Source organism: Strigops habroptila, chromosome 8, assembly GCF_004027225.2.
Source record: "Strigops habroptila isolate Jane chromosome 8, bStrHab1.2.pri, whole genome shotgun sequence".
In the NCBI taxonomy this organism is placed as follows: Eukaryota; Metazoa; Chordata; class Aves; order Psittaciformes; family Psittacidae; genus Strigops; species Strigops habroptila.
The window spans coordinates 41,056,881-41,084,662 of NC_044284.2; the positions used below are offsets into that span (position 1 = coordinate 41,056,881).

At 42.2% G+C, this 27,782-nt stretch overlaps 1 protein-coding gene across 2 annotated transcripts; it reads left to right on the plus strand.

Annotated features, from left to right (window-relative positions):
• Positions 1-171: 171 nt before the first annotated feature.
• Positions 172-27,181, plus strand: FAM20B (FAM20B glycosaminoglycan xylosylkinase). 2 transcript variants are annotated; one of them, XM_030494892.1, is made up of 8 exons: positions 172-274; positions 8,363-8,892; positions 11,635-11,721; positions 13,816-13,925; positions 16,112-16,283; positions 18,807-18,998; positions 21,231-21,290; positions 23,447-27,181. In XM_030494892.1, the coding sequence occupies exons 2-8, from the start codon at positions 8,516-8,518 to the stop codon at positions 23,676-23,678; spliced, it is 1,230 nt and encodes a 409-aa protein (XP_030350752.1). In that variant the 5' UTR covers positions 172-274; positions 8,363-8,515; the 3' UTR covers positions 23,679-27,181. The 2 variants fall into 2 exon arrangements, with proteins under 2 accessions (XP_030350752.1, XP_030350753.1); XM_030494893.1 differs by lacking the exon at positions 172-274 and having other exon boundaries at positions 8,070-8,892.
• Positions 27,182-27,782: the final 601 nt, after the last annotated feature.

A 27,782-nucleotide genomic window follows, 5' to 3' on the forward strand; every position in this document is an offset into this window, starting at 1 on the left:
GCCGGAGGTGGCGCTCCCTCCGCCCCTCACATTGGAGGCTGGAGGCCGAGGGAGCTAGGAGCCGGCCTATGGGAGGGCGCGCCGCGTCCCTTTGGCGAGGGAAAGACGGCCGGCTGATTGGTAGGCAGGCGGGCGGTCAGTGGAGAGGGGGAGGCGGGGCGGCCGCTCATTGGCTGCGGGGCGGGGGCAGGGTGCCGGGTGGCACCATGTTGGGGAGCTGGCGGGGGCTGGCGGCGGCGCCGGCCGGGGACATGGAGCGCGGGCACCGGGCGGGGTGAGTGCGGAGCTGCGGGGATCGGGGCGCTCCGCGGGGCCGCGGCAGGGGCCGGGGGAGGCCGCTCCCGCCCCTGCCTGCTGGGCTTGGCGGGGCGGTGGCACCTGAGGGGCGGGCACGCCCCTGACGCCTCGCCCTGCCCGGGGCACCGGCCGGGGGTGAGGGGGGCAGCCCGCCGCTACTCTCCGCGGCACAGCGGCTGCGGCGCCGGGCCTGCTCGCCGGGGTGCTCCGCGGGGTCGGGCGTCTGCCGCCGCCGGGGCTGGGTGCCGGCTGAGGAGCCTCGGGGGGGGGAGGGAGGGAGGGAGAAGCCGTTAGAACCGTTACAGCCTTGGCCAGGGGCGCCCCGCGCCCGCGCGGGTACGCACTGTACCGCCGGGGCCGGGCCTGGGCCTGGGGGCGCGGCGGCCGGTGTGGGCTGATCCCCGCGGGGGCTCCCGCCCCGCCCCGGGTCCGTGTGTTCGACGTTAACAGCGCGCTGAAACCCGCACGGCCGGGTCCGCCACGTAGGACGTGTTCGGTCCGAGCACATCTGGCTCACTGGAAGCCCCTCTGCGGCTTCCATATGTGGAAGGTCGGGTTCCCCGAATACATCCTGATGTCATCCGCGGTCAGTTCAGGGCTTCACGGGCATCGTTATAGCAGATGTGACTTCATCTGCGCTCTTAGGTTTCCTTCCTGTGCTGGACCCTTGCTTTCAGGTGGGGAAAGAACACAGCCGAGAAGCCTACTGCCTTTCTAAGGATGTACTTGCGCTTGTGCACAGCCATCTGCACAGTTGGCTGCTAGCTTGCTGTGTACCACTTGCAGCTTAGTTAAGGTCATTGTCCGGCTGTGAAAAATAAAATGTGTATTGTTCAGCACAAACACTGACTGTAGTTGTCAAAGCCCTGGGGTTGAGGATTTTCACAGGACATCTGGTTTTAGATCCTTTCTGGATACAGATGTGTGTAAGCAGTGCAGCTGATTTGGTTTATGCTAGCAGAGGCCTTGGTCCTACAAAATATGTACGTGCTTTATGATCTGGGATAATAGAGAAAACTGTAAAATGTAGATTCTAGTCTTGCAGTGAATTCCCTGTGAATAGGTTCCCCCACCCCACCTGGTTCTTATTACAGAACCGGGTATTAACACTGTAGTTTTATTTTAATTTGAAAATCACTCTCTGCACCCCTTGTGTCCTTTAGTCTGACCTACATAGTTACAACAAGATTTGTCTCTGCCTTACAGAATCTCAGGAAGGTGAGGTGGATTTTGTTTCCTCACACATTATCAAAGTTGCCAGCTCAATTCTGTACCAAGATCTCTTGTACTCTGGTTCACTGTCCACTGCCTTTCTTCTTGGAAGTGGAGGAAATTGATTCATGCTATCTTAGAGCAGACACAGGCCCATTGCTGCTATATGTCAGTGTCCCATACCGTTCCACTTTACAGTACTTTCAATTCCTTCCTTCCCGTACAGGGTTTCCAGCTCTCTTCATGTACCAGCTGTGAGCACGCTGGTTGCCCAGATGGCCAAGGCAAACAGACAACTGTTGAGCTAACACTGCAGCCTTTCCTGCAGTGCTCCCCAGCTGCCAATTTCCAATAAGCACATAAACTCAGTCTTCAAAACATCTACTGTCCTCTCAAATATATTTGAAATTAGCCAATGGATCCAAAGCTTACTGGAGAAAAGAGTGGTTATATAAACTTTGTTTCCATAGGAAATGGTGCTTGGAGGAAAGTTGTTCTGTGAGGAGCATTAATGAAATCTGGTTTCCTGAGGACTTGCTTGTCACATCCTACCATAGTAACTCCTGCCCACCAGTAACTCCCACCACCCTCAGTCCCCCAGTAGCTTTTCTCTCCCCAGGGCTGCACCCAGGTGCTGCCTGTGGCCAGCTGGCTGCTGGTGAAGATTGAGGTTATAAACCATGTTGTCCTTGGCTTCTTGAGGCTTCTGTCCTCTATTTTGCCAGTTGCTTTTGTAAAGCTCATGGAATTACTCTTCTGACAAATTTGGCAGAAATCTTGGTAATGGATTCAAAAGTTACTGAGGAATATGATGGGGCATGATGGACAGACAGATGGACAAAATAGATTTAATTTCTCTCAGAAGACGTGAGAACATATTGGGCGGCAGGCATATATAATACAGTGGTTAAAATGCTTGTGATCTTTCATATTTATATTCTAACTCTCAATTGGGGATGCAGTTATGCTTGTGGAAAGTTTGAGCGTAGACTGTCACAAATATTTTGCCTATAGATAGATAGTAGGGGCCTTAACAGAAAAAGAGGTGAAGAAATAGCAGACAATCAAATATGTGTGAAGCCTTGTGCACTGGACTACTAAACTCATACACAAACCAGGCAGCATACAGAAAGTAGAAGTGACAGAACGAGTCTGAAAAATCTAAGCAAAGGTCTGTGGAAGCCTGCCTGTGAAAGCTGAAATAACAAGGCTGATGCAGAGAGGAAAAGCATGAGCTGCCGAGGAGTTGGCCAGAGAGGGGAGAATAGGAGGAAAGGTTGATCTAGTGAGACTGATCGTTTTGGGTACATTTTGGGAAGAGGAAAATGTCACTACTATATGCACTGTTTCTTCAAGGCATTTTCTAAGATTTACTGGAGAACTTTTAAAGACCTTTTGATAGGAGACCCCTAAAGGCATAGCATATTTAGGAAGAGAAAACATACATTAAAACAGGAATTAGAGCATACTTAACCATATTTATTTCAGATTGGCATCTGTTTGAGATTATTTTATTTGTGTACTTGTGCTGACAAACTAAGCCTTTGTCTGCCCTCAGACCTTGTTTGTCATTTGGAGCATAACAAAATCTTTGCAAATTGAACACAAGTGGTTTTGAGATGGTAGCTTTCTAGCTTTGTGGTATAAAAAGTAAGATCATGATATGTGACATGCATTGATCTTGTGACTCCAATAAAAATTGTTTTCTGGGGTGTGGTTTTCTGCTGACTTGGTAGGCTGCTTGCGGTAGCTGTGATTTGCTGCTCTTTGTAACAGGCAAGTTTCATGCTGCTTTTTGAACTGAGGGTAAAGTGGTATGATATTGGTATTTGATGCCAGTAGACATGCTTTAGTTCAGGCATTTGTGTGCACGGTGACCTCACCGTGGTGTTTAGAAGATGCTGCTATTTGGATATTGACTCTATGACTTGCTGAGAATACAGACCTGTTATAATGAGAGACAAAATTGATCAGGAAGTACCCCAAAGAGGTAGTGAAAAACAAGAAGCATTTATTATGCAAACTTGCCAGATGACTGCACTATTAAAAAGCTGGGATAGTTGTTTATTTCTGACTAGTTTCTTTACCAGGTTGATCAGGAGTATGGTAAAATGGTAGAGAGGGAAGTGAGTTTTTCTGTAGTGCTGTAACATAGATATTGAGTTTGGGTGGTAAAGCAACAAAACTCCTTGGATTATGTCTTCCATTTAGTAATGTCTTCCATTTAGCTGGAGAGTAATGCTAAGCAGAAGCTCGGGGGGGGGAGGGAAGGAAAATGAAAAGGAAAAAATGAGGGGGAAAAACCCAACCAGACAAAAAACCCAAACCAACACTTTTAGAATTACCTGACCTTGGTAAGGGGTCAGCAGCTGATGGCGAACAGCGGGAGGGAATGTGTGTTATTCTGGGACTGTAGGTACACGGGGATTCCTCTGTCATTGTATCACATTAGCTCTAGTCAGACACTTGGCTTCGGAAAACTTCCTTTAGGTTTTTCCTTCTCTAATACTTCCTGGTTCAAAGAGCATCTACTATCATTTTGTACATCTTATATTCCCATGACTCTTATGTAGAAGTGAGCAGCTACTCTGTTCCTCTGCCACTTTGTCAAGCATGAAGACCCTTGCCTTATCCTGTCAGCTCACCAGTTTCTAGAACTATTTCCTTTTTGAGTCTTCTAAGATTATCCTTGGGCTTACTTTTGTTGTTGTCCTAGACCCTTTTCCCCTTCATTTCAGAGTTCTGTTCATGCTATTTGTCCTTTTTAAAATTTTTGGGATTTGTTATTTTTTCATTTGTTTCTGTGGCCACCTTTCCCATCGCAGTCCTCATTCCAGGACCAGCTTCACACTTCCTGAGCTTTCATAATCCTCTTTTCCTATCCAAATATTTTCCAAAGTCTTGTCCTTTTCTTCAAATTACTTTCTTCCAAAACTCTTTCCAATTTTCTTACACCACCACCACGCTGTCACTCTTGCCATCTTGAATTTAAAACAATAAAGCCTAAGCTCTTCCTCTTCGGGGTAAACTTCTCCATGAAGGGATTAATTTTTGTTGTCTTATACAGCAATGAGTGTAGTGTCAGCACCTAGGGAATAATATGCAGGCTTTGCAGGTAGCCTCTGAAATCGATTGCATAGCAACCTCAGGGGTGTTTTGTTGTTTGTTGGAGGAAGGCAGCTGATGACTCATTTTGTCAGATGTCAGTAAAAAGTCAGAGCCGAATCACCAGCAAATATTTAAATTTTTTTCTTTTCCCTGTAATTTTATCTGCATCATTGGAGTATTTCAGCCAACATTAGTTCAAAGCTGTCACAAACTATAAACTAAGTAAATAGCCTTTCATTTAAATGGTGGCCATAGTTATATTCTCCCACTCACTGCCCAAGAAGAATATCCCTAGAGAAACTCAGCATTCCTGAAAATAAGTCTAGGAAAGTGAGAGCCCAGCTTGAGCTCCAAAGGTATGTCCTGGGTTCAGCTATAGCAGTCATTTTTCTCCTGCTTAGTAGCTGGTGCAGTGCTGTGTTTTTTAACTTTCAGCCTGGGAACAACGCTGATAACACCGATGTTTTTAGTTGTTGCTAAGTAATGTTTATTCCAACCAAGGACTTTCTCAGTCTCATGCTTTGCCAGGGAGGAGGGGAAGCCGGGAGGAAGCAGAGACAGGACACCTGACCCAAACTAGCCAAAGGGGTATTCCATACCACAGCACGTCATGCCCAGTATATAAACCGGGGGGAGTTACCCGGAAGGCCAGATCACTGCTCGGGTCGGGCTGGGTATCGGTCGGCGGGTGGTGAGCAATTGTATCCTCTCCCCTTGTTATTTCACTAATCGTTATTATCATTGGTGGTAGCAGTAGTGGTTTTGTGTTATACCTTAGTTGCGGGACTGCTCTTATCTCAACCCGTGGGAGTTACATTCTTCCCATTCTCCTCCCCATCCCTCCAGGAGCGGGGGGAGGAAGAAGGGGAGGGGGGGGGGGAGTGAGCGAGTGGCTGTGTGGTTCTGAGTTACCGGCTGGGCTCAAACCACGACACATTTCTGTCCTGTGCTTCAGTTGGACAATGCTGGGCTGTGAGGCTGCCTTAAAATATATGTGCACATGTATACATATCTCAGAATGAGGAGTAACTGTTCTGAAATTAACTGTGTTCTTCTGTGTAACTTCTTATCAACTCTAATGGATTTTAAAAATGAATGAAAGCAGATCCAGGTAAGGGCAATGTTCAAAATTATTTAGAATTACTAGTTTTAAAGAAGTGAAATTATGAAGTTACAATGAGAGGGTACGGCTACAGCCTCATCTTTTTTGCTTGCTTTTTTAAATTTAAGAATAGTAGTATTATTATTATATAGGGCTCTCCTGGGTGTGTCTGTGTTTCCAAGAACAAGGGCTTTTGGGTCAAGTGCATTTTGTCTGTGCTTTTCAATCTCATCCTTGCAGTGTGTAAGATGCAGATTGATGTGCTGTTTGAGAAATACAGGCTGAACTGAGACGAGCAAAACAGAACTGAGATGAACAATAATATGTTTTAATTGCCATATAAACATGTGATTTGTTATCTTTCACTATTAGCACAAGCACGTATTTTCCAATAGATTAAAATCACTATTACACAGGTAGCAGAGGATCACAGGACTAGTTTGAAGCATCCCCAAAACTTGGTACCTTTCTTTTGCTCTACACTCTACCCTTGACGAGGTTTTTATGTTGCTGCAAGTGGTTGCAATTAACATTAAGCCACTTGTTCACAATTCAGTTTTGAGTCATTTTCATTAGGAAACTTTCACTTTCTTTTCTGTTTCAGTGAACAGGTTTTATAGGAAGTGTTAAGAGGCAAATTGTGTAACTTGGGAAAAGCCAAACTGAACAGAGCTGTCACCTGAGGCAGGACAATGACGGCAGAAAATTTTTGTGTGCTAAAGTGAGCTAAAAGCCATGCTTCTGCATCGTCAGAGCATGTCACCTCTAAATTGAGTGATGCTCAGCTTGGTCGCTGTGCTGAAAAGAGTGTTTTTGAAAATAGGAAGATCTGACGGTTTGTTACCAGATTTCCTTGTCCCTCTTGGTGGGCTCGTTGTGACTGTTTCTAAGTGGTTTGGCTGCTTGTTCTTTGTTGGGCTGGCCTGGGACATAGTTTTACCTGCATGTATAATCACTAGCGCTGCTGCCAGGAGAAGCACTTGTTCTTGGCCTCTTGGTGTGCCCTCCTCAGATTCTTGTGAAACTATGCTGGAAACCAGATTTGGGAGAAGGAACGCTGAAGCCAGAAATTAACAATTAAAAATGTTTGAGCTTTAACACTGATCAGCTCTTTCATGGAGTTCATTGCCTGAAGGTGGGAAGTAGGTGGAGGGCAGGGTCATTCTTTGGGTGACAGTGCTCCATAGATAGCTAGGCTTTGTAGACACTTGATGGGTCATCCCCCACTATGAGAGGTGCTGTGCCGCCCTCTCTTGTCCCTGATTTGCATCATTAGCTGTGTTTTGTAGTCAGATGATAAACTGTGCATGGGCTCAAAAACTAACAATAGGTGGTTCACACACAACCCAAAGAAGGTGGTTAATGTTTAGGTGAGTTGGCAACCTGGATGTTGAACTACTTTGCAGCTGGGTTGTTTGAATGCTGATGCTGTCACACAGGAGGGTGGGAGAGCCACCTAGCTGGGAGGTAGGGTGGGTCTGCTGTAGACCTAATGTAAATTTACTTAAGGTGCTGCAGAGTTATTCGTGGACTTGCACTTGCTTTTATACTAGTACTCTTAGACTGTGCTAAAAGTGATTCTGCACTCATGACTTGCTCAAAGGATGTGCCTTACTGTTATCTGCTGTTTGCCACAACCTTAATCTTCAGTGGATATGTACCTCAACAGTATGCTCAGCCCCCTCAACCGTTGTACCCCTGTGACCTCTGCAAGCAGTGCCCGGTGTTCACACAGACACTGAAGATGGCTGTGACCTGTGCTTGGCTGGCCAGTCATAGCCTGGTGTCCTTTGGTTTCTGCTGGTAAATTAACTTAGCCTGTGCGGCTTGTTTTTCCAGTGACATGATTAATAATGACTGGTTTATACGCTCATTGCTAAATCACATGAGAAGGCTTTTCTATATTAGTCCTGCCACAGCTTAGGGTGCCATTTGTGGGTTTCATGATTAGCATAGCTTGTGCAAAGAGAAATCTTCAATGCCCCTAAGTGTTCCTCAGGGATGTGCTTTAGTATCCATTTCCATTTGGGTTTTGACTACATTCAGCTAATATTATGAAGATAATTTCTGTCCTCATAATTGAAACAAAGTTGATTGTGTGTTATATGGTCCTTAACATGCTAACACTGTACTGGGCAAGGCCAAAAGCTGAGTAATTTATAGTGGCAGCAAATGAAAGGCAATAAACAAATTAAGTCTATTCTGTCCTTATGTCTTGTACCTTTAGGAAACTAGGCTGTGCATCTGTTCTCAATGCTTGTCAGATGTCTGAAAACCTACCTGGGAGCTTTCTCTTGAGGGGCAAATCTATAGGAGGCCACAGGTCATGGAGTGGTCACAGGTCTCTTACTAATGGAAAAGTGTTTGTGTAACAATTCTCTGCAAAAGTCTTGCCCATGGTGGTTGCAGCTGCTATGAGTTCAGCTGTGTAGATATGCTATAAGGCAATTTCTCCTTTTGTGCAGATTGCTGAAGAACTACAGGAGGAGAGCAAACCCCATCTGTTTTAACAGAAATGTTTGGGCTTTAGGATACAAACATACATAAATGTGGAATTATGTTCCGAGCACAAACTTGATTTTGAGTTTGCTGGGATCTGCAATAATACAGTTCTGTTAGTTTGTGGTTTTTGTTTATTTTTAGGGGTAACAGAAGATGCTTCAGCAGTGATACCTCTTTCACAATGCAAGTTATGAATGAAATTCATTAACTAACATCCCTTCCTCACCCTGATCTCCAATAGACTTCCTATAACACTTGGAAGAAAGGGTCAGGGGAGAAGGGTTGAAGGTCACCATGAAGCTAAAGCAGCGAGTAGTGCTGCTGGCCATCCTCCTTGTCATCTTCATTTTCACAAAAGTTTTCCTCATTGACAACTTGGACACCTCAGCTGCCAACCGGGAAGACCAGCGTGCATTTCACCGTATGATGGCAAGCCTGCATGTAGAACTGGACCCCCGACTTGACCATACGTTGCAGTCCCCTTGGGAGATTGCAGCCCAGTGGGTGGTGCCCCGGGAGGTGTATCCCGAAGAGACACCTGAGCTCGGGGCTGTTATGCATGCCATGACAACCAAGAAAATAATAAAAGCTGATGTGGGATACAAAGGGACCCAACTGAAAGCTTTACTAATACTTGAAGGAGGACAGAAGGTTGTCTTCAAACCCAAGAGGTAAATATTTCCTTCAATTAATAACTGGTTTATGTATATTTTTTATCTCCATGGTATTGCATTAATGTTTAAGTTACAAATTTACATGTAAATGGAAAGGCCATTCTGTTATTCGTGAGACAGGTGGTATAGAGCCTTGCTGGTGCTCTAGCAACATTAGGTTGCTGTGCCAACTGTCTCTCAGTCTCTATAGCTTTGATGCTTGAAACAGCCTGTCGTTGGGTTAAAAGAATAATCACTGTGTTCAGTCCTGGGGGATTGTTGGTTAGACCTGATGTTTCTAAGCAGTATCTTTCTGATTCTGGAAGTGCAGGTTCTGGCAGTGTGGAGACAAGTCTTGCCTACTCTTTCTGCATAGGGGTCATGTCAAACTACCATGAGAGAATGCAGTTGAAGAACAGGAAAGAACTGAAAGTTGACACTGGTCCTAAAAGTAGATCTGGGTGTCTGGTGTAGCTGCATGAAGACTGTAAAAATGGCTTGGTAGGTCAGAGTGAAAGCTCCTGAGTTTCCTGTCTGCTGGCAGTGAATACTGGAGACGCAATGTAAGAATGGCTGCGTAGTGATACTTCCTTGGTATGGCCTCTGTTTACATTGATCTGCAAGGAAATTTTACATGATTGGACATTTATAAAGAGTCTTGTGCACATCTGTCAGGCTTTTTGAATTGTTTGCCTTTGGGGAAAAGGAGAAGAAAAAGATGTGAAAAAGGCAGGTGTGTTTTATGGGATTGCACTGCAAATGTAAAGTGTTGTCGTCATGGAATGAGTACATTTCCTTCCAAAGCATATTCGGTTGAGCAAGCACGAAGTTTTTCTGTCATGTTAATGAATAATTAGAGTATGGGAAAAAAAATCTGCCCTCTACTTCTTGAATTCACAGTCCTGTTTCTGCATGGTAAACTACTGGTCTGGCTGGAGCTTTACTGTGGGCCTAGGCTGCATTTAAACAGTATGAGCCTTTCACTCAGAAGTCTTGGTGGTATGACAGGCAGCTTGTCCAATAAATGCAGTAACAGGACATGGCATTTCTATAGTGCTTTCTGTGTAAGTGAGTGCTGTAAAGCGTTTCACCGGGCATTAAATTACATTCCCGTAATGGAATGTCTGTGCAGGCAAACTCAATGAGTATGCTCCATCAGGGACATGTGCAGCTGGGAATGTTTATAGGAGCACTAGACAGTTTATAGGAATGCTAGACAGTATGGCCCTAGCCATACTGGTAGACCCGTGTTCTGTTTGTGACTGCCGAATAGCTAGGTTTGTAGGCAGAGTCTTGTTCTGTCATTGCAAGATAGTCTATTTAACTAGCTTTTGACCTGAAAGGTATGTCAAAGTTAGTACTAAAAACTGTTTTGAGAAAACTCACTGGTTGGGGAAGAGTGAATTCTCTTGTTACCTTTGCCGTAGAAAGGACTAGATGCCTACTGTGCACGGAAGCAATACCAATAGCTTTAAGCTCTGCAGCTTTCAAAATGTGACCATGTTTTCAAAAGCCTGCTGTAAGTACATACAAAAGACCTGACTTCGAGGACGTGTTGTGAGGGTTACCTGTCTCATTTCAAAATTGCTTGAAATCCAGATGAAGTTACTGATGATTTAATAGTTTCTACCATCACATGCCAGTGGTATATGTGAAATAAGATGCTTGTTTGGTGTAAGTTCCAATTTGGCAGGGTTCTGTCAGATCTTCCTCCCAAAAATCTCCATACCATCCTGTACTAGTTAATTTCCTTTTGACCTGCCTTGCAGAGAAAGTAAAGCAGTTGCTCAGATTGATGAAATGGACTGTTGTCTTGCCCCAAATATTCTCTGGGCAGGGTTAAAACATCAAAGTAGAACACTGTGGCTTCTTGCTGCTTACACTTGCTGCTACTGCTTGAACCCCAAGTCTGTTGGAAATAATCCAGTTTACACAATTTGATATGTTAATGGAAATGAGAAAATAGGTAATCTAATCTAGGCTTACTTTATTTGAAAATGTATTGAATTTCACCCATTCGCTTGGTATTGATTGTGGTATTTTAGGCTCACCTGAAAGCATGCTGCTTAAGCAGTATCTAGACCTGATTCATATGTCATGAATCTCGAAATTTGTGTTTGCCTTGACTATATAAGTAACATCTACTAAAGAAAAAAAAATGGGGGTGGGGGGGAAGCCCACCACTTCACTAAAATATACTGTTGTTGTAATGAGTGTCTAATTTCTGTTTCTTGCTGTTCATTATGTCTTTTCTTCACCAGAATAAAGGATCTTTTTAATATCCAGTATTGTCCTCAGGTTCACGACTGCTGATCTTCTAGCTATTGAAGATTGCATTTGGCATTTCTTCCACAATATCATACTGTATTTTCATGTTAATCTGCAATCCATTCTAACCCCAAATCATTTGTGGAGTTACTGCTTTCCAGTATAAATAGTACCCTGTTCTGTAGCTGGGTCTGTGCTCTTTCTTCTTAGATGTGATTTGGCATATGGTTGAATTAAAAACCATTTGTTTGAATGGGCACCACTTCCTAAGCTTTTAAGACCACTGTACATTACTGACCTTTCCCCTTTATTTACTACTTCAACAGTCTGTATGCTATTTAATCTCATTAATATTTTTCCCTCTCCCATTTGTAATCATTTTGAAAGCGACCCAGAGTCTGTTTAACATAGCACTGTTATTGCACTTGTTACTCTGAACAGCAGAATTGATGGAAATCCAGCATGAATCACTTTGACTTATTTCAATTACAGATATGCCAGGGATTATATAGTGGAAGGGGAACCATACGCTGGCTATGACAGACACAATGCAGAAGTGGCAGCATTTCACTTGGACAGGTATGGCATTATTGGGTTACCTGGTTTTATGGTCTCTGGTAAATGCTTTGTCAGAGTTGGGAGGAAAATGGATTCCTTAAACAATACAGCTCAAATGTGAGCTACTTCTAACCTGCCAATATACTACATTGAAGCCAAAAATAAAAATTCATTTCAAACATCTTTGAAAGATTCTAATGTCCAAATTTTTCACAAAAATGTTAAAAAGGAGAATGAGCACTGATACCACTGATACATAATATATGGAAGAAAGAGCTTAGCCAAATCCTATGGAGTCTAAATGCTGAATGTATGTGCTAAGTTAACATCCAGTACACTAAAAAGTTAAGTCTAATATCTAGACTTAACAATTTAGTCTAGACTAAATATGAATCAGTGCATTCTAGAGGAAAACCAGCTATTCGTGTATTGTATTCAGAGGTGCCCAGATGGCTTTGTGGACCTGAGCAAGGTGTGCAATTACAGGAAAAACAGTTACAGGATGCCCAAAGAGTGGGACAGAAAATACCAAACACTGAATGTCGATAGTTATGATATACTGTTAGAGGTGCAATTTCATCTAGAATAAATGAGCACTGTCTTCATCTCCTCATTATAAGAGGACTATGTTGGCACTCGGGATGTAGTCGGATCTGTGTTGTTCATTTGTGCTTTCAAGAAACATACAGAATTCAGTTTCCCTGCAAAAGTAGTGATAAAACATTGTAAAGCACCAGTGCAAAGCCTCTTTCCAGTATCCATACCCCTCTTTCTTACCTCTTCTTCCCTGTCTATTTGGTTGTGGTTTTGTGCTTGTTCCCCTGGCCTTTCTCCTATTTGTGGGTATGCACCTCTATATTCTTCAGGAATACCTAACAGAAGCTACCTGCCCACATAACTTTAGTGTGTACCTTTGTTTTGAATGGTGATGGTTACATATTTTGTCTAAGGATGCTGTTGTTTCAAAAAGGATCTGAATCATATCACATGTTTACCACTAATGGGGAGGCTGTGATATACCGGATAGTGGCCTTTCAGCTGTGGGTATGAAAAACAGGGACAGGTTTTCCAGATTTAAGCTCTGTGCTTATTTACTTGGAACACTTGCATTTTCTTAAGCTGTACATAACTCTCTGTATTGGCTATGAATTCTGTCTTTATGCATACGTGATTTGTTCAGGCAGACGTTTTTTGTTGCCTTTTCTTAGAAGTATTTTATACTTACGGAAGGGGACTTACTCATTGAATATCTAAAACCAGAAGTACTGTGCAGCTGTTAGAGTGGCTCTCAGTATCTGTGTGGAATGTAGATTGTCCCTTTTTCAGAAGAGACAGTCCCTTTTCAGTCTCTTTTTCTGAACAGCAAAGACTACTAAAAGGGTTATCAAAAGTACATTAAGAAGGTTGGGACTGACATTGTACTGATGGTTGTACTCTTCCTTTAAGCGCTTTTAAAATCCCGTTACAAATCCCCAAGTCATTTGTGGTCACAGAGCAAAGGCCATGGCAGACATGGGAGCAGAACCTGGATCTTATGATCCAGGTTTTCCGATTATTCTTACCACCTTATTCTTTCCAGACACTTCTCAGGCATCAGTTTTGTTCTACCATTCTCTCTTCCCTTCTGCCCTCTCATGCCAAACAAAATAACTCCTTGATTGTTTACTTTCAAGTATAATTGAATTGGGCTTAAACATAACATTTTAATAGAGAGTAATTCCCACAAATTATAAATGATCTTTCCAGGTGGCCTGAAGGCCATATGGTTACTGCTTTAGCCTGTACACAAGACAGATGATGGATATTTCTGGTACGAGGTCTGACTTCTGAGAGTTGGAGCATGGCACATCCTGTGTTGCTCTGCTGCAAATGTTGTAATAAAGGAGTGTCACTGATGGCCTGAAAAGCAAGTTTAACATCCAGGCACTTAAGAAAAATGAATTTCCTTACTTTGTCTTGGAGAAGAGAAGAGATTGCTGCGGGGCTTCAACTTTATTCTTTAGTCTCAGTTACCTCAATTTTCAGACGATGGCACAGAGGCTGTGGTTTTGTCTTAATTTAGAACTGCTGCCTATGTTGCAAATTCTCATGTCACGTTTTTTCATCCCAAATCAGAATTCTGGGTTTCCGACGAGCTCCACTGGTGGTTGGCAGGTTTGTGAATTTACGTACAGAGATCAAACCAGTAGCCACAGAGCAGCTTCTGGGTACCTTCATGACTGTGGGTAAGTGCATTTCATGAAATGTGCAAGCCAGTAAAAAAGCCCGATGTGTTTAATGGGGAAAGTGAGCCGTAGGAATCTGACACAGTTATAGAACAGTTAACTATGATACAGGAAGCTGGTAAGTCTCTTTCTGTGCCAAGAGAGATCATAACGCTTGTATAACCCCATTTGGCGGGGGAGGAGGACTTGATTTTCTCCAAGTAGCTTTTCCTCTGTAACTTTTCTATGTTCCCTCATGCTACTGTTACAGATGTGATTTGTTTAAAGTAAGAATTTTCTCTCTGCTGTCAGAGGTGGTTAGAAAAGTTTGTGATTAAACCTGGAAGGAAAAAAAAGAATTGTATTTAACGCGAACACAGTGGTGATTTGGGATAATTTATAGAGCTGATGCGTTGGTTGGTATTAGATGTTGTTTGTGCTACATCAGAGTCTGCTGAGCATTCATAACTAAATGTGTCAGAACTTCCGTATGTTGTTTACAGTAATAATGCTGTGAAGGGCACTTAATGGGAATTATTAATGTGAACTCCTACCAGGTGGTCATTAAGCACCAAGAAATTACTTAGGCTGCAGTCTTAACTCCTTCAGGCTTTCATAAAATATCCAATTATTACTGTCTTTGGCTTTTTTCTAATAAGAAGACTCTAGAGATGCTTGTTCATTAGAGCTGGTAAATATGTGTGCCTGTGTATATTTCTGTTATGAGCACTATTGGCAGTCTCACCTACTGTTTGCCTAACACGTTCAGTTATAAGATGTAACTTACAGATGAGAATAGGTCTCCTTGCCAAACTCTTTGCATTCATATTGGGTATCTGCTTCAGGCAGACTACTTTTTCTAATTTCAGCCAAGATAACTAAGCAGTTTTATAGCAGAAACGCTGACTTGAAAAGCAGATTGCAGAAATTTTCATTGCCTTTCCTTAGATTCCTTGGAACCGCCTGCTCTGCAGAGCATGAACCAAAGAAATGGGTGGGTCTGGGGAGAAGGTTGGTCTCTTGTCAGCCCAAATATGGCTAAGTTTCTGAGGTTTTGAAGAAAAGATAATTCATGCATACTCAGTGCAGATTTGCTAGAGTCGCAACTAGGATCTCAAAAAATTCTGTCTCTTACTAGACCTGCTGCAGGCCGTGGATAGGAAGAGCGACTTGCAGGATTTTCCATACAAATAAGAGATCTGGTCTGCTGCAAGCTCTGTGCTGTTAATGATCACCTCTCTGATGTCCTTAAGCTGTCTGAGTGGGGTAGCGGGAGCACAAGAGCTGGGTCTGGACGGAGGACTGCAAAGGAGGGCTGGCTGGCCAGGGGATGTGTAAGGATGTGAAATGTAAGGATGGAAAGTGAAAAACATGTCTTTCAGGGTTTGGGGAGGATATTGAATGTAGAGCCAAAGGAAGAAAGGACAGGGAATAGGTGGAATCACAAGGAAGTGAGACATAGTTGAAGAATGTTTTGGAAGAACATCTGTGAGTACGAAATAACTTGGCAAAGGCAGGTTGGAAGGGTGAAATAGAAAAGATTAAGTTAAAAATGTTAATCTAGGCTACATAGATTTCTTTCCACTACAGGCAACATAGGCCATAACCAACTAAAGACTGCAGGGTTTCATTCTGCTCCTCCTGTCAGAAGACACCCATGAAACCATGACAGAACTGCATTCCTGTAAGAATGACAGCTTGCTTGTGTTTTCCCCATCCAAGTCAGCTCAAGTAACTGAGATGTGTACCAGGTCTCAGGGCTGCAAATCCATTTGAGTTCTGCTTAGTCTTCTTTCACTTACTTCTTTTTAGCCAACTTTTTCAAAAAAGTGGGAAATCTGACACATGAAGTGTGAAATTTAAAAAAAACAAGGAGTGCTAAGGTTGCAAAGTCAAGCTTCTAAGGATTAGGGAGGGATCACAAAAACTTGTTGATAATACAGTGTTGTACTAACTCTCAGTGTGATAAAAACATTAGAAAATAATTACTCTCTCCTTTGAATATTAGACTTTAATGTTGTTTTGAATGAATAGATAACTGTTTATTTCACTTCTCACTCTCAGAGGTAGGAAACATGAGGTCAAGTGCAGTGAAATCCTATTGCAGGGAAGGCTCTGCTGCAACAACATGCACCTGAATTTCAGTTGGCATCCTTTGGATTAAGCTCTGCTCTTTTGATATCTCTTTTTTTGTTTGTTTGCTTAAGGTAATAACACTTGCTTCTATGGGAAGTGCTACTATTGTCGGGAAACAGAACCAGCTTGTGCAGATGGGGACATCATGGAGGGGTCAGTGACCCTGTGGCTTCCAGATGTCTGGCCTCTTCAGAAACATCGGCACCCATGGGGTAGGACTTACCGTGAAGGCAAACTTGCCAGGTATGAGAACATGATAGGGTTATTCTTTATGCTTGATAATTTGTACTAGAACTACCCATGCAATACAGTGGCTAATTAAGGAGCAAGTGTTCTCAAAACCTAGAGTTTTGCCAACAGCTTTCTTGGTAAGACAGAGAAGTCTAGAAACCTAGGAGGGGATTTAAATTAAAATGAGCAAGAAAGAAATCTTCATTGTTTTCCGTGACAAAAGGATTCTGCTATCCTTTTCCTACTTCTTTACTGGAACAGAACTCCGCTATGCAGTCATTCCAAGCTCTGAAACAGTTGGCTCTGGGCAAACCAAGACTCCTCTTTTGCCACTAGACCTTCTTTTGACACTGTGCCTCTTTGTGGCCCCCTAAAATATAGTAGCATTGTGCTATTTTCTGCCACACCTGATTTCATGGTCCTTGTTGTTTGTTTCAAGAGTTGTGGAGCTAGTTTAGCTAAAGTAGGTAGCCAACAGAAATTCTTTGCTTTGAATACTTTGCTGTATTTGGTGACCATGCTCAGCATCTAAAGAAATGCTTTTAGAGAGAGACAAACATGGGATCTAGCAATCTTGTACAATAGATGTAACATGTCTCAGTAGTTGGGTTGGAGATGTTTTTGCCATGACCAGAGCAAATGGTTTTGAACTTAGTAAATTTTTCCAAGTCCTGGACAAGACGCTAGAAAGATTTTTAGTCCTTGGTCTAAAATACCTATTGATTTCCAATGACATGATTGTTCTGAGAAAGAATCTCATCCAAAGGCTTCTTTGGATTGCTTTAGAGTATTAAATATACAGTTTGATTTTTTGAGCAGCAGATGTTATCTCCTTTCCAACAGGTCTAAATCAGCTGTACATGGTAAATGGTAAATTGCAGTAATGAATGGATTTAATTTCTTGGAGGTGTTTCTTTTTTGAGAGACTTTTTCATCATAAACTGCCTGCCTACACAGTTTACCCTAATACCTACACTGATTTGATATTCATTGTATTTTAAACTTACTTATTCTTACTTTGTTCAGTTGGGATTGCATGGTTCTGTTGTTTTGCACCTTGTCATGTTGTGCTTTTCACTTTGAGAGCGTCAGGAGAATTAAATGTTGTAGATGTCGTGCTCTCCTTTTACTGTGTCTGGTGATTATGGAGAAAGAACTCTGTAGGAATTTTTTTCCTGATCTAGCTGCTTCTACTCTGTCCTGAATTGACCTTTTGAACATAATTCATATAGTCACATTAGTGTACATAATTTTTAATGGAGTGTAATAGATAAAATCCCTGACCTTCGAAGTCCTATGATAATACAATATGAATGATCAGAAATAAATGTTGGAGAAAGGTCTGTCTTGAACGGCTGAATAGAAAATGAGAAGAGAGACCATAATGTATCTGAAAAATTGTTGCACGGAGATTAAGTACTGATACTGAAATGTATCCAGTACAAAGAGGAGTATGTTCTCAGACTTTTGCCTTGTGGATTTGTGCTGTAAGTTGAATGTGAGGTGGACCTGGATGCAAAAGAAAGAGGGAATTAGAGATAGCAATTGTGGAGCATATGTGATGTATTAAAAAAAACATTGAGAAGATAAATTTTTGGCCACTCTGATTTGGATAACTGGAGGAAAGAGGAGATATTGGGAGCTTAGGCTCCAGACCTGTAGAAGATGAGGTGGGGTATATGGCAGTTCTAGTGGTCAAATTCTTGCCTTCTCCCTGCTTTTATGTGTCTCTGCAGTTCTGAGCATGTCAACAAGTCTCTCCAGCTTGTGTTTCCTCTTTTCTGTTTCTAAGTCACAGATGGTTTAAGGCATTTCCAACTTAACTGCTATTTTGTGAAGGATTGTTTCAGTCCTTTCAGCTTTGAAAACTGTAAAGAATAACATGAGAAAATTTCAAATCCTAGCTCTGGAGAATTGAGACATGGCATCCATGTTATGAGAATGGAACTGCATGCCTAGGTTACATGTAGAAGGAGAGGAGAGAAGAGGGAAGCTTGAAATCTTGCCAGTGGAGAAAAAGGTGAGATACTATTAAAGGAAAGTAGGGAGGAAAGAGACAACTGTGATGAACTAGAATGAACACATAGGAGGTGGTCGTTAGTAACCAAGATGAGGTTATTTGTGTTTGAAAGAAAAAATAAAGAGGATTGGTGGAAAGCAAGACTGATGGAAGCAGGTCAAGGCAATAGAAACAGACGCAGGATTTGAAGCCCTCAGAAGTTAAGGGAGACAAGTCATGACAGTAATCTTGCCGTGAGGCAGCCCAACCACTGCTGAATTGAGGAAGCAAACTTCAACCTTGTTTTCTGTAGGAAGATGATGTGTAACCTTGCACTGAAATTATAGGTTGCTCCATATGCTCGGGTTTTAATAAAGGATTTACTCTTCTATTAAAACACTTTTGTTAGTTCTTTCTTCTTTATATAGCTTTAACTGCACTCATAAGTGAATAAAGGGGCAGCTATAAATGCCATTGCTGTGCAATGATGGAGTATTCCTTGAAGATTTGATCTGTTTTCTCTTCATGGCCCGCAGGTGGGAGTATGATGAAAGCTATTGTGATGCTGTGAAGAAGACTTCACCATATGGCTCGGGCCCTCGTCTCCTTGATATCATTGACACTGCTATCTTTGACTATTTGATTGGGAATGCTGACAGGCATCACTATGAGAGTTTCCAGGATGATGAAGGAGCCAGTATGCTCATCCTCTTGGATAATGCCAAAAGGTGAGGGTAAAGGAAATCTTGGTGGCCAGGCAGTGTTGAGCACAAGGGCAAACATTTATCTGCTCTGTATCTCTCTGTTTTCTTCCACAATTTTTTCATTAATACCTTTTGTGCTAAAAATCCAAAGCTTTCCTTCTTATCAGAAATTACTCATCAGATAGTAGAGTCCTTTGAAGGCTGAGGTGCTTGCTCTGTGCCCTAGATACTATGACTGCTTTGGGCAAAGTCTTACTCAAACAACAGAAACTCCCAGATTAGCACAGTATGACCTTTTCTCCCCAAGGAACTTTCAAAAGCTTGCTTGTGTCTCTCCTCTTTTATACTTTTAATTAATGGAAGATTAAAGACTTATGATTTATTATTTACCAGTGAATATTAGTAAGTTCCACAGTAAAAGCAGATCTTTTCAAAATGTGATTCTGAATAAATTGGAATCCCCTGCTTTCTGGATACATCTACTCTGGCTTTAAAAGGCTAAATGTTTAATTTGGAGATAGAACTGGTACGGAGAGCAAAATCTTATGATGTCTATTGAAGCAAAAATGAAGCATGTAGTAACTGATGTGAAGTCCTTCTTGAGGCCAAACTTTACTATGTGTATGTGTTTAAAATGTGAGTTGTTCTGTCTTTGCTATAGTTTTTGTATGTGGCTGGTATAGTATAATTTAACAATCCTACTGAAGATATGGCCTTGTTTAAATCATAATAATTTGTTTAATTTACCTTTAAAAACAGAGATTATTGCATTTTCTCATTATTTAGTCCAGAGACTCTCATGGTTTTTATTTCTGATGGACACTACCATTTGCAGTGGCAGTGAGTTTCCCCTTCTGTGGATGGACCAGCTTCTGATGGTTAGCCTGGCTGTGCTCTACAGTGGCTTTGCATACTTGCCTGTATGAAGCATACACAGCAATTGAGACCTCTGGTCTAGACAGATCCTTGGAAGGCTTAGCGTTACCATTTCTTTCGCCATTTGCCTTTCATGTAGTGGATTGCTTCCTTCTTTTGTTTCTAATTTGTCTGGAGCGGCTGACTTGAATATTTTGTCTTTATGCATCAGCCTGTTCAATCACACTCCTTCAGTTGTGTCAGCAAGATGTACTCCACTTTGGGACTGTTGAATTGTTGCTGCTTTCAGACTGCTTTAGTTGAATTTGGAAAAATTGTCTTTCTATAATGCTCTGGCAATGTGCTAGGAGGAAGTTAATGTATTAGTCACTGGAAGCGAATATGGTAGTTGAAGGTCATGTTCTTTCCTTATGGTACATGCTTGTAACATTATGAAAACATTTCCGGTGCGGCTTTGCCGGCTCAGGAATAAATTGTTTTCTTGAAAGCTAAAGTAAAATCCTTTCAGGTCCTTTGAGATAAGGGATAGGGGCACAGGTTTTTCATAGAATCATGGAAGATCTCAAGTTGGAAGGGACCCATGAGGATCATCTAGTCGCAGCTCCCTAGGTAGTCCTTCCGGGACTACCTAAAACTAAATCATATGACTAAGAGCATCGTCCAGATGTTCTTGGTGCTGCAGGGAGCCTATTCCAGTTTTAAAGCTACTAATAACAGAATTATTTGATCTGAGTAATCCAGGCTCCTAGAGTGAGTTATCTTTATTGAGGGCAAAGTTCTTTGTTGAAAATGGTATCATGAGGAGAGTGAAACTATAAAAAAAAAAAAAAACAAAACAAAAAGCATTTGTTAGATGAAGCTTGAAACACTATGAAATCCTTTTGGCAGGCCTCCCTTAGAAAGTGTGATGGTGAAATAGTAAAGTTGATTACCTTGTTAGTTGAACTGTTGATCTGAGCTTGGCCATCTAAAACATCACGTGGCTGGTATTTCATTCATTCCCTGTTCAGCTGTGTCAAACAGGCAACACTCCTGGTCTCTATGTCCAGAATACCAATTACTCCTTTCCCTTGCTTCACAAGATGAGCTTAATTTCAAAACTGCTCTGAAGTTTGTTTCTAAGGTGCCTTGGTCTGGTAAAGAAGTAGGTACACTAGTGTTGCTTTCATTTACCTGGTACATTAGCTGACACTGTTGAGAGTTATACTTGTAATTGGTCATAGCCTGTTTATATTTTAATTTAAATTATTTGATCTGTTGAAGCATGAAATTGTGTAGTATTGATTTTTTTTTTTTTTTTTAATTCCTTACAAATCTCTTGATGTTGAGAACAACATTAGGAGTTCAACTGGTTCACTTGATTTTAATTTTGTTTTTCAGCTTTGGAAATCCTGCCCTGGATGAAAGAAGCATCTTGGCTCCTCTTTATCAGTGCTGCATGTAAGTGAAATGCAGGGATGCTGCTCACTTTACTTATGCAATTGCTGTCCTTAGGTTTGCAATGTAATTAAGTTTGAAGCCTTCTGGCAACTTGAAAATGTTTGCTTTACTATATTTGTTTGATGTATTGTCACTGCTCAAGAAGCTGAGAAATACATTTTCATTAGGGTAGTAAATCAGATGGTAGACTGTAGGAAGTAGTCTTGCCTCCAGGTCACTGGTTCAAATCTGTCCTTAGTCAGTATGACAGGTACTTTACATCTGCAGCTGTCTCTATCCAGATCCTGCCGAATAAAAGTTCACATCACAGTTTGAGTTCTCCCTGGCAGAAGCTAACGACTCAACGTGTCTGGCAATTTAAGTACTTTCATTGCCAAATGTTCTTTCTAAACAAGATTGCAGCACTGCTCAGGGTGCTCCTTTCAATGTGAAGTTCACAGGTTTTTTGCAGGATTTTGTTTCCGCTTTGGCTCTCTGAGCTGTGGTTTTGTTTTATTTTTAGAAGCTGTGACTTGTTGATTTCTGTTTTCTGTGTCCGCTCTCTCACCAGGCCATTGCTACTTCTCATTAATTAATAGATGATCAGGAGGCTGGAGCGCATCTGCTATGAAGACAGGCTAAGAAAGTTGGGCTTGTTCAGTCTGGAGAAGAGAAGGCTCAAGGGGGGAGACCTTACAGCAGCCTTCCAATACCTAAAGGGGGCCTACAGGAAAGCTGGAGAGGTGCTTTTTACAAGGGCATGTAGTGATAGGACAAGGGGGAATGGCATTAAACTGGAAGAAGGTAGATTTAGATTGGTATATTACGAAGAAATTCTTTACTGTGCAGGTAGTGAGGCACTGGAACAGGTTGCCTGAGAATCTGTGGCTGCCCCATCCCCGGAGGTGTTCAAGGCCAGGTTGGACAGGGCTTAGAGCAACTTTTGAGCAACCTGGTGTAATGGAAGTTATCCCTGCCTGTGGCAGGAAGTTTGGAACTAGATAATCTCTAAGGTCCCTTGCAACACAAACCATTTCATTAAAAATTCCAGGAAGAAAAATACTGACATATCTGTTTTCTGCTTCTGCTACTACAAGATAACATTAACTCTGTTAAGCCTTCCAAATTAAGCATTTAGTTGAGAGTTCCTTGAGCCTGGCCTTGGAAGGTTCTGTCTCCTGAATTCCTCAGGGCCTGTGAAACCTGGGAATTCAGCAGCTAGCCTGAGCTCTCACCCCTTGCTTGTGCTAAGCAAAGCTCTATGCATGCTACAGTATACCTGGCCTACATTCTGCAAGATTCTTTTAGAATCCATATGGAAAACAGTTAAACTAAATGATTTTCAAGTTATTTAGTTTTCCTACAGTAATTTTAAATGTATATTTCATTTCCCACTTTATGAGGATCTTTTGGAATCTCTCATCTAGATTCTCCCAAATGCAACCAGAAAAGAAGTATATCTGTGTGAGAATATGTTTTCTGCTTTTCAGATATCCTTTCTTTCTGATACCAGGCAAATGCCATATAAAAATTAATACGCATAATTGTTTTAACTATAGGTTTATTACAGCACATGGTTATATTGCTGCTTTCTGCAGAGGCCATCAATAGCCAGGAGTTTAGACCAGTGGTGCTAAAACACAAAAATTTGGGAGACAATCCTAAAAAACTTCACAGAACAACTCAGTTTATGTGGGCTGATATGAACAAGTTCAATGGCCAACGGAGCAGAAAGATCACTGCTGTGTTCACTTTCTTGGAAGTTCAGTCAACTGACTTTTGTTCTTCGTGATTAATTGCTGTTCAGTGATACTCTTTCTGAGGTGACATGAGTTTTGTGTTTGAATTAACAGCCAGACTGGTAATTTTCTTTCCTTTTCAAACTGTATCTGAGAGGCCTCAGGACTGAGGAACTTCCTTGCTAGCAGTTGCAACTGTTCCTATATGACATAAGAATTAAGTCATATTAGTTTCTTTCTTCTGCACCTTCAGTTTTCAAGTTTCAATTAGATACTGCATATAATGCAGTTGTATCTGGACCCTCCCATCCAAAACCATTTTGTTAGCAAGACTCCGCTCTTGATGTGACAGGCTCCCTCAAGAGGTTGGCTTTGGTATTGCTGACGGGGCTTCAGCTGACAGTGGTATGATGACGTGTTTGTTTCTCTCTTTTGCAGCATCCGGGTTTCTACCTGGAATAGACTTAATTACCTGAAGAATGGAGCATTGAAGTCTGCCTTAAAAACTGCTATGTCGCATGACCCCATCTCACCAGTGCTTTCTGACCCTCATCTGGATGCCCTAGACCAGCGGCTTCTCAGCATTCTGGCTACAGTGAAGCAGTGCACAGACCAGTTTGGGCCAGATGTTGTGCTGGTGGAAGACAGGATGACTCTGTCTCATTTGTAATTGTAGTAGAACACAGATGAAACTCCTTTTTTACAAACAAACAGAAAAGTGATAGAAAAACAGCACAATCAGTTCAGAAAGGCTGCGGCCAAGATGGACTGAAATGAACAGGAAAGCTTCCTAGCCAGAGAAACAGAGGTGACACTGGCTTTTACCTTGGGCTGACAGCAGTGAGGTGGGAAGTTGGAGCCTTGGATAGCTCAGTACTTGTAATGGCATCTTGGTCATTTTGGTGTGTGTCCATTGCCGGCAGTGGACGTTGCACTGGATATAAGTGGCTCTTGATATTGGTGGAAGTGTGTGGAATACAGAGACTAATTTGTAGACTGAATCTAGAGGGAACAAATGGAGATGAACAGTACGATCCTCTGCCCTTCTCTTCCCCACAAATCTTTTGCGAGTTTTTGTCTGATTCGGGGTTGTACATAATCAGCTGTCAGCTGGTTAGGCATTTTACTGCTTCTTTAGAGAAAGAGGAAGTGGTGAATAAAATATTAGATTGAAGAGTTGTGCCACCCCCCTGGGGGTGGGATGTTCTTCTGAATGCCATTAGGGGTGGGAGAGGGGACCTCTGCTGCTCAGTTGTCTTTTCCTTGATAAAAGGCTGAGAAAGGGGTTTGCCTCATGCGATAATGCTTCAGTGTTTTTGCTGAAGTCCTATCAAAGATTTATCCACAGGGTTGGAGATTTAGGGGAGGACAGGGTGGTTATACAGCACTTGGTAGTTAAGGGGTTAAAGTAAGTTTTCATGTGTCCTGTCACTGTTTTCCATTTTTATGGAATCTGGCAAGGTCTGAGTAGAGAAAATATCATTGCAGTCCTGTGCCCATGTTAACCAAATTTTCATTATATTGTAGCTAAGAAGGAGGACAGACTCTGTCCTTGGAAGCAGGTTCTGTTTAGTGAGGTCATGCTGCTTTTACTTAGGCCCTATTTAATGTGGGGAGTCTGGGTATGTTGTACCGGGGAAAGAGAGGTGTATTGCTGAACTTCGCCAGTAACCAACAGCCATGGGCAAGGTCCTGAAGAGTGGAGAGATCCATGAGCCATGGTCTTTCTTCTTCATCTCATATGAAGAGAGCTTCCTGCTGCTTGATGTTATAACCACAGCTCAGTGCTGCTGTTCTGTGGAATGCCAGCAGTTTTTCAGTCTGAGCTCTGAAGCTGTGCGCACTTCCAGAAAGTTTTCTGCCTTCCCCAGCTGCTTCCTGCAACCCCTACTGCAATGTTGTGACTGGGGTAGTTATCCTGGGGTCCTCGCTTCTAATGACTCTGCCATAGATAGGGAGAGAGTTAGTGTAATTTGGCTTTCAGGGCAGACTTGTAGCTCTCATCTTGTACTAGTCCTGTCATCTTTCAGCACTGTGTCAGCTTGCACTGTGGATGAGCTTGTGGGTGCAAAACCCGTCACACTTGTGGTAGGTCTGAATCTGTCTCCCGAGAAGGGAGCTTTATCATTATGTTTCCAAATTTAACAGCTTTGCATCAGTTTTCAGTTTAGACAGTGTGGTCCTTAGAAGTAAGGAAAGAGCTCACTTCCCAAAGTGATTATGTATTATTGAACTTGGGAGCAAGAGCAGCAAAATGTCAGTTTAAGAATTTTTCCTTGTTTTGCCTGTCAAAATCTTTCTAACTCTGGAGCAGTTTGCTGGGCAGATAAAGAGCTGTTTCTGTTCTTGCACCTGCTGCCATACCTGATCAAAGAGGTATAAGTGAGAGAGTTTTATTTTTTAAATGCAGTTTTATTTTGTTGGAGTCTTTTTGTCATTGCATGAGCAGAGTATCTTGAAAGTAGAATGCAACTGTTAAACTGAATTTTATGTTCTAGAACTGTTCTGGACTTGACCACATCACAGACCCACCCAAGAGCCAGGATGGGATCTGGAGTTATTTATTGGTGTTACTAGTCAGGACTGTAATGCACAGCCAGCTTTTAGGACACTGGTGTTAAGCTAGTGCCTGTTTATTGTTGTACTTAATAACATAACACGTGCTTTGGAAGCCATGGTCCTTCAGTGAGGACCCGCCAGTGTGGATTGTGCCTTGTGGGTTCCCTTAGGGCAGAAGCAAGCGTACTGATGGTGAGTGTGGGCAGGAGCCGTGCAAGGATTGCCCTGGGCCCTCGCTGGCTGAGCTGGCCTGTCACTTGGCTGGCCGTCAGATTTCAGTAGTTGAGTGAGACATTGTGGGAAGTACTGTGGGCAGCAGTGAGGTGGTTAGTGAATGCTTTTATTCTAAAGCAGAGTAGGTTCATACTGAGGCATTTTGGCATAAACTCTTTCCCAGGAAATTTAAGATGATTTACATAAAGAGGAGATGGTGAAGCACATGGTAATAGCTTGTAGCATTTTTAAAAGTATGTTCTTCTCTTTGAGCTTAATCATGAGCACTTAATATTTTGGGAAAGACCTACCAAAATTCAATATTTTGATTTCTATGTGATCACTCTTGATCATTTACATTTGATTTAATAATGGATTCCAAAAAAAGTCTTTCTGTCTTTATGAAATTAAATTAGTGTTTGGGACTTATGTATTGTTTCTTCACAGGGCTCTAAGCTGAAGCTTTTGCTGTTAGATGGAACCTGGGTATAAGTTTTTCCCCAGTGTGAATGTCAAAGATTTAAAGCAGTGTGTTGGTTTACTGGTACAAAGGGCGTGAAGTCCGGCATCATCAGTAGGAGGAAGGAAGAAATGGTTGCTTTTTTTCTTCTTTTTTTTTGTCATATCAATACTCCTGGTCCCTGTAAACACCACTGGAGAATGGTGTTCTGCAGCAGAAAAGACGAATAAATTCCTCTCTTATCCAAAATCAGGAAGATCTGATTTTAGCCCTGTGATAATCTCTGGCATTTTGGTAGTGATTGTTGTTTTGTTTGAATATGGACCCTGCGAAATAAGCAGCAGGATCCACATGTGAACAGGGTCTGCTTGAATCTCTGAAAAAATGTCATTCGTGAGGCAGGTGCTATGCTCTGTTGATGAGGTTTTCATGACACCTTCTAATTCTTGTTCACTGTGCACACTGTAATCTGCTGGCTCCAGATGTTACAAAATGGTTGTGTTGTGGATATTAGTAATATAGGAGCGCTTGAAGCACAGAAATCAAGAACTAATTAAAAAGAGAGCATCATCAGCCATCTGCTATTTATCTCCTCCTTCCGAAGTCAGCAGTCAGGCTGGAGGAGACACGGAAGTCTGCTCCTCTTCCAGCAGCTAATGAACTGGAGTGTGTCATGCCAAACAAACTTCAACTGAAAAATACTAATTTATTAAGAAGGTAATTTATTTGCTGTGGCAGCTGGAGCAAGATGCTCAAAACAGACACCCCTCTTGGAGCTGTCAGAGGATTGCCCCTGGGAGCAGCTGCAGAAATGGAGGGTGCTAATAAGAAAACAGACTGCAATCATGACTTTCTACTTGTATCCCCCAGGGTCAGATTCCACATAAAGCAACATTGTGTGAATAAAGATTTTAATAAAGCAACATTGATGGATTGTTTAAGCCTCTCTCTCTCGTTCCGACATGTATTGGGCGGAATGTTCAGAGTGTTTTGCTACTGCTGTTTCAGTTATTCCTTCACTAATAGTTATCAATGGCGTTTATTCCAGTCATGTATATCCAAGAATGGGGTCAAATGTCCATGTTGTTTGCAAGAGCCTTGCTGGTAAGGAAAGATGTGTTTAAAAAGATGTGTTCTGTTCTGTGTGAACAGAATGCACCTAGCTTTAAGTGGTCTTCAGACAGCTTTTGAAAGTGCATCCTGTGGCCTGGCATCTGCCAAGCACCTAGGCTAATCTCTTGGTTGTGTCCCAATAGGCTGGCTTTCTTTTGTGGAGCAAGAGATGTATATAGAGTTAGCAGGTGTTCATGGCTGGCTTTTCTAAGCTTTTATTGAAGCCTTTTTATAAGACGGGGCAAGTAAACAGCCACCAAAATCTGTTCCCACAGAGTGCAGGGGTTTAATCTGGCTATATTGGAGCTTGCTTTCTTAATAACCCCCTGCAGTGAGTTCTTCAGAGGTAGGAGGTGATGCTCACAGTTCTGAATGTCAGGCATCTGGAAGGCAAAGAAGCCACCAAGAGCTGCTGTGTACTTCTGAGGG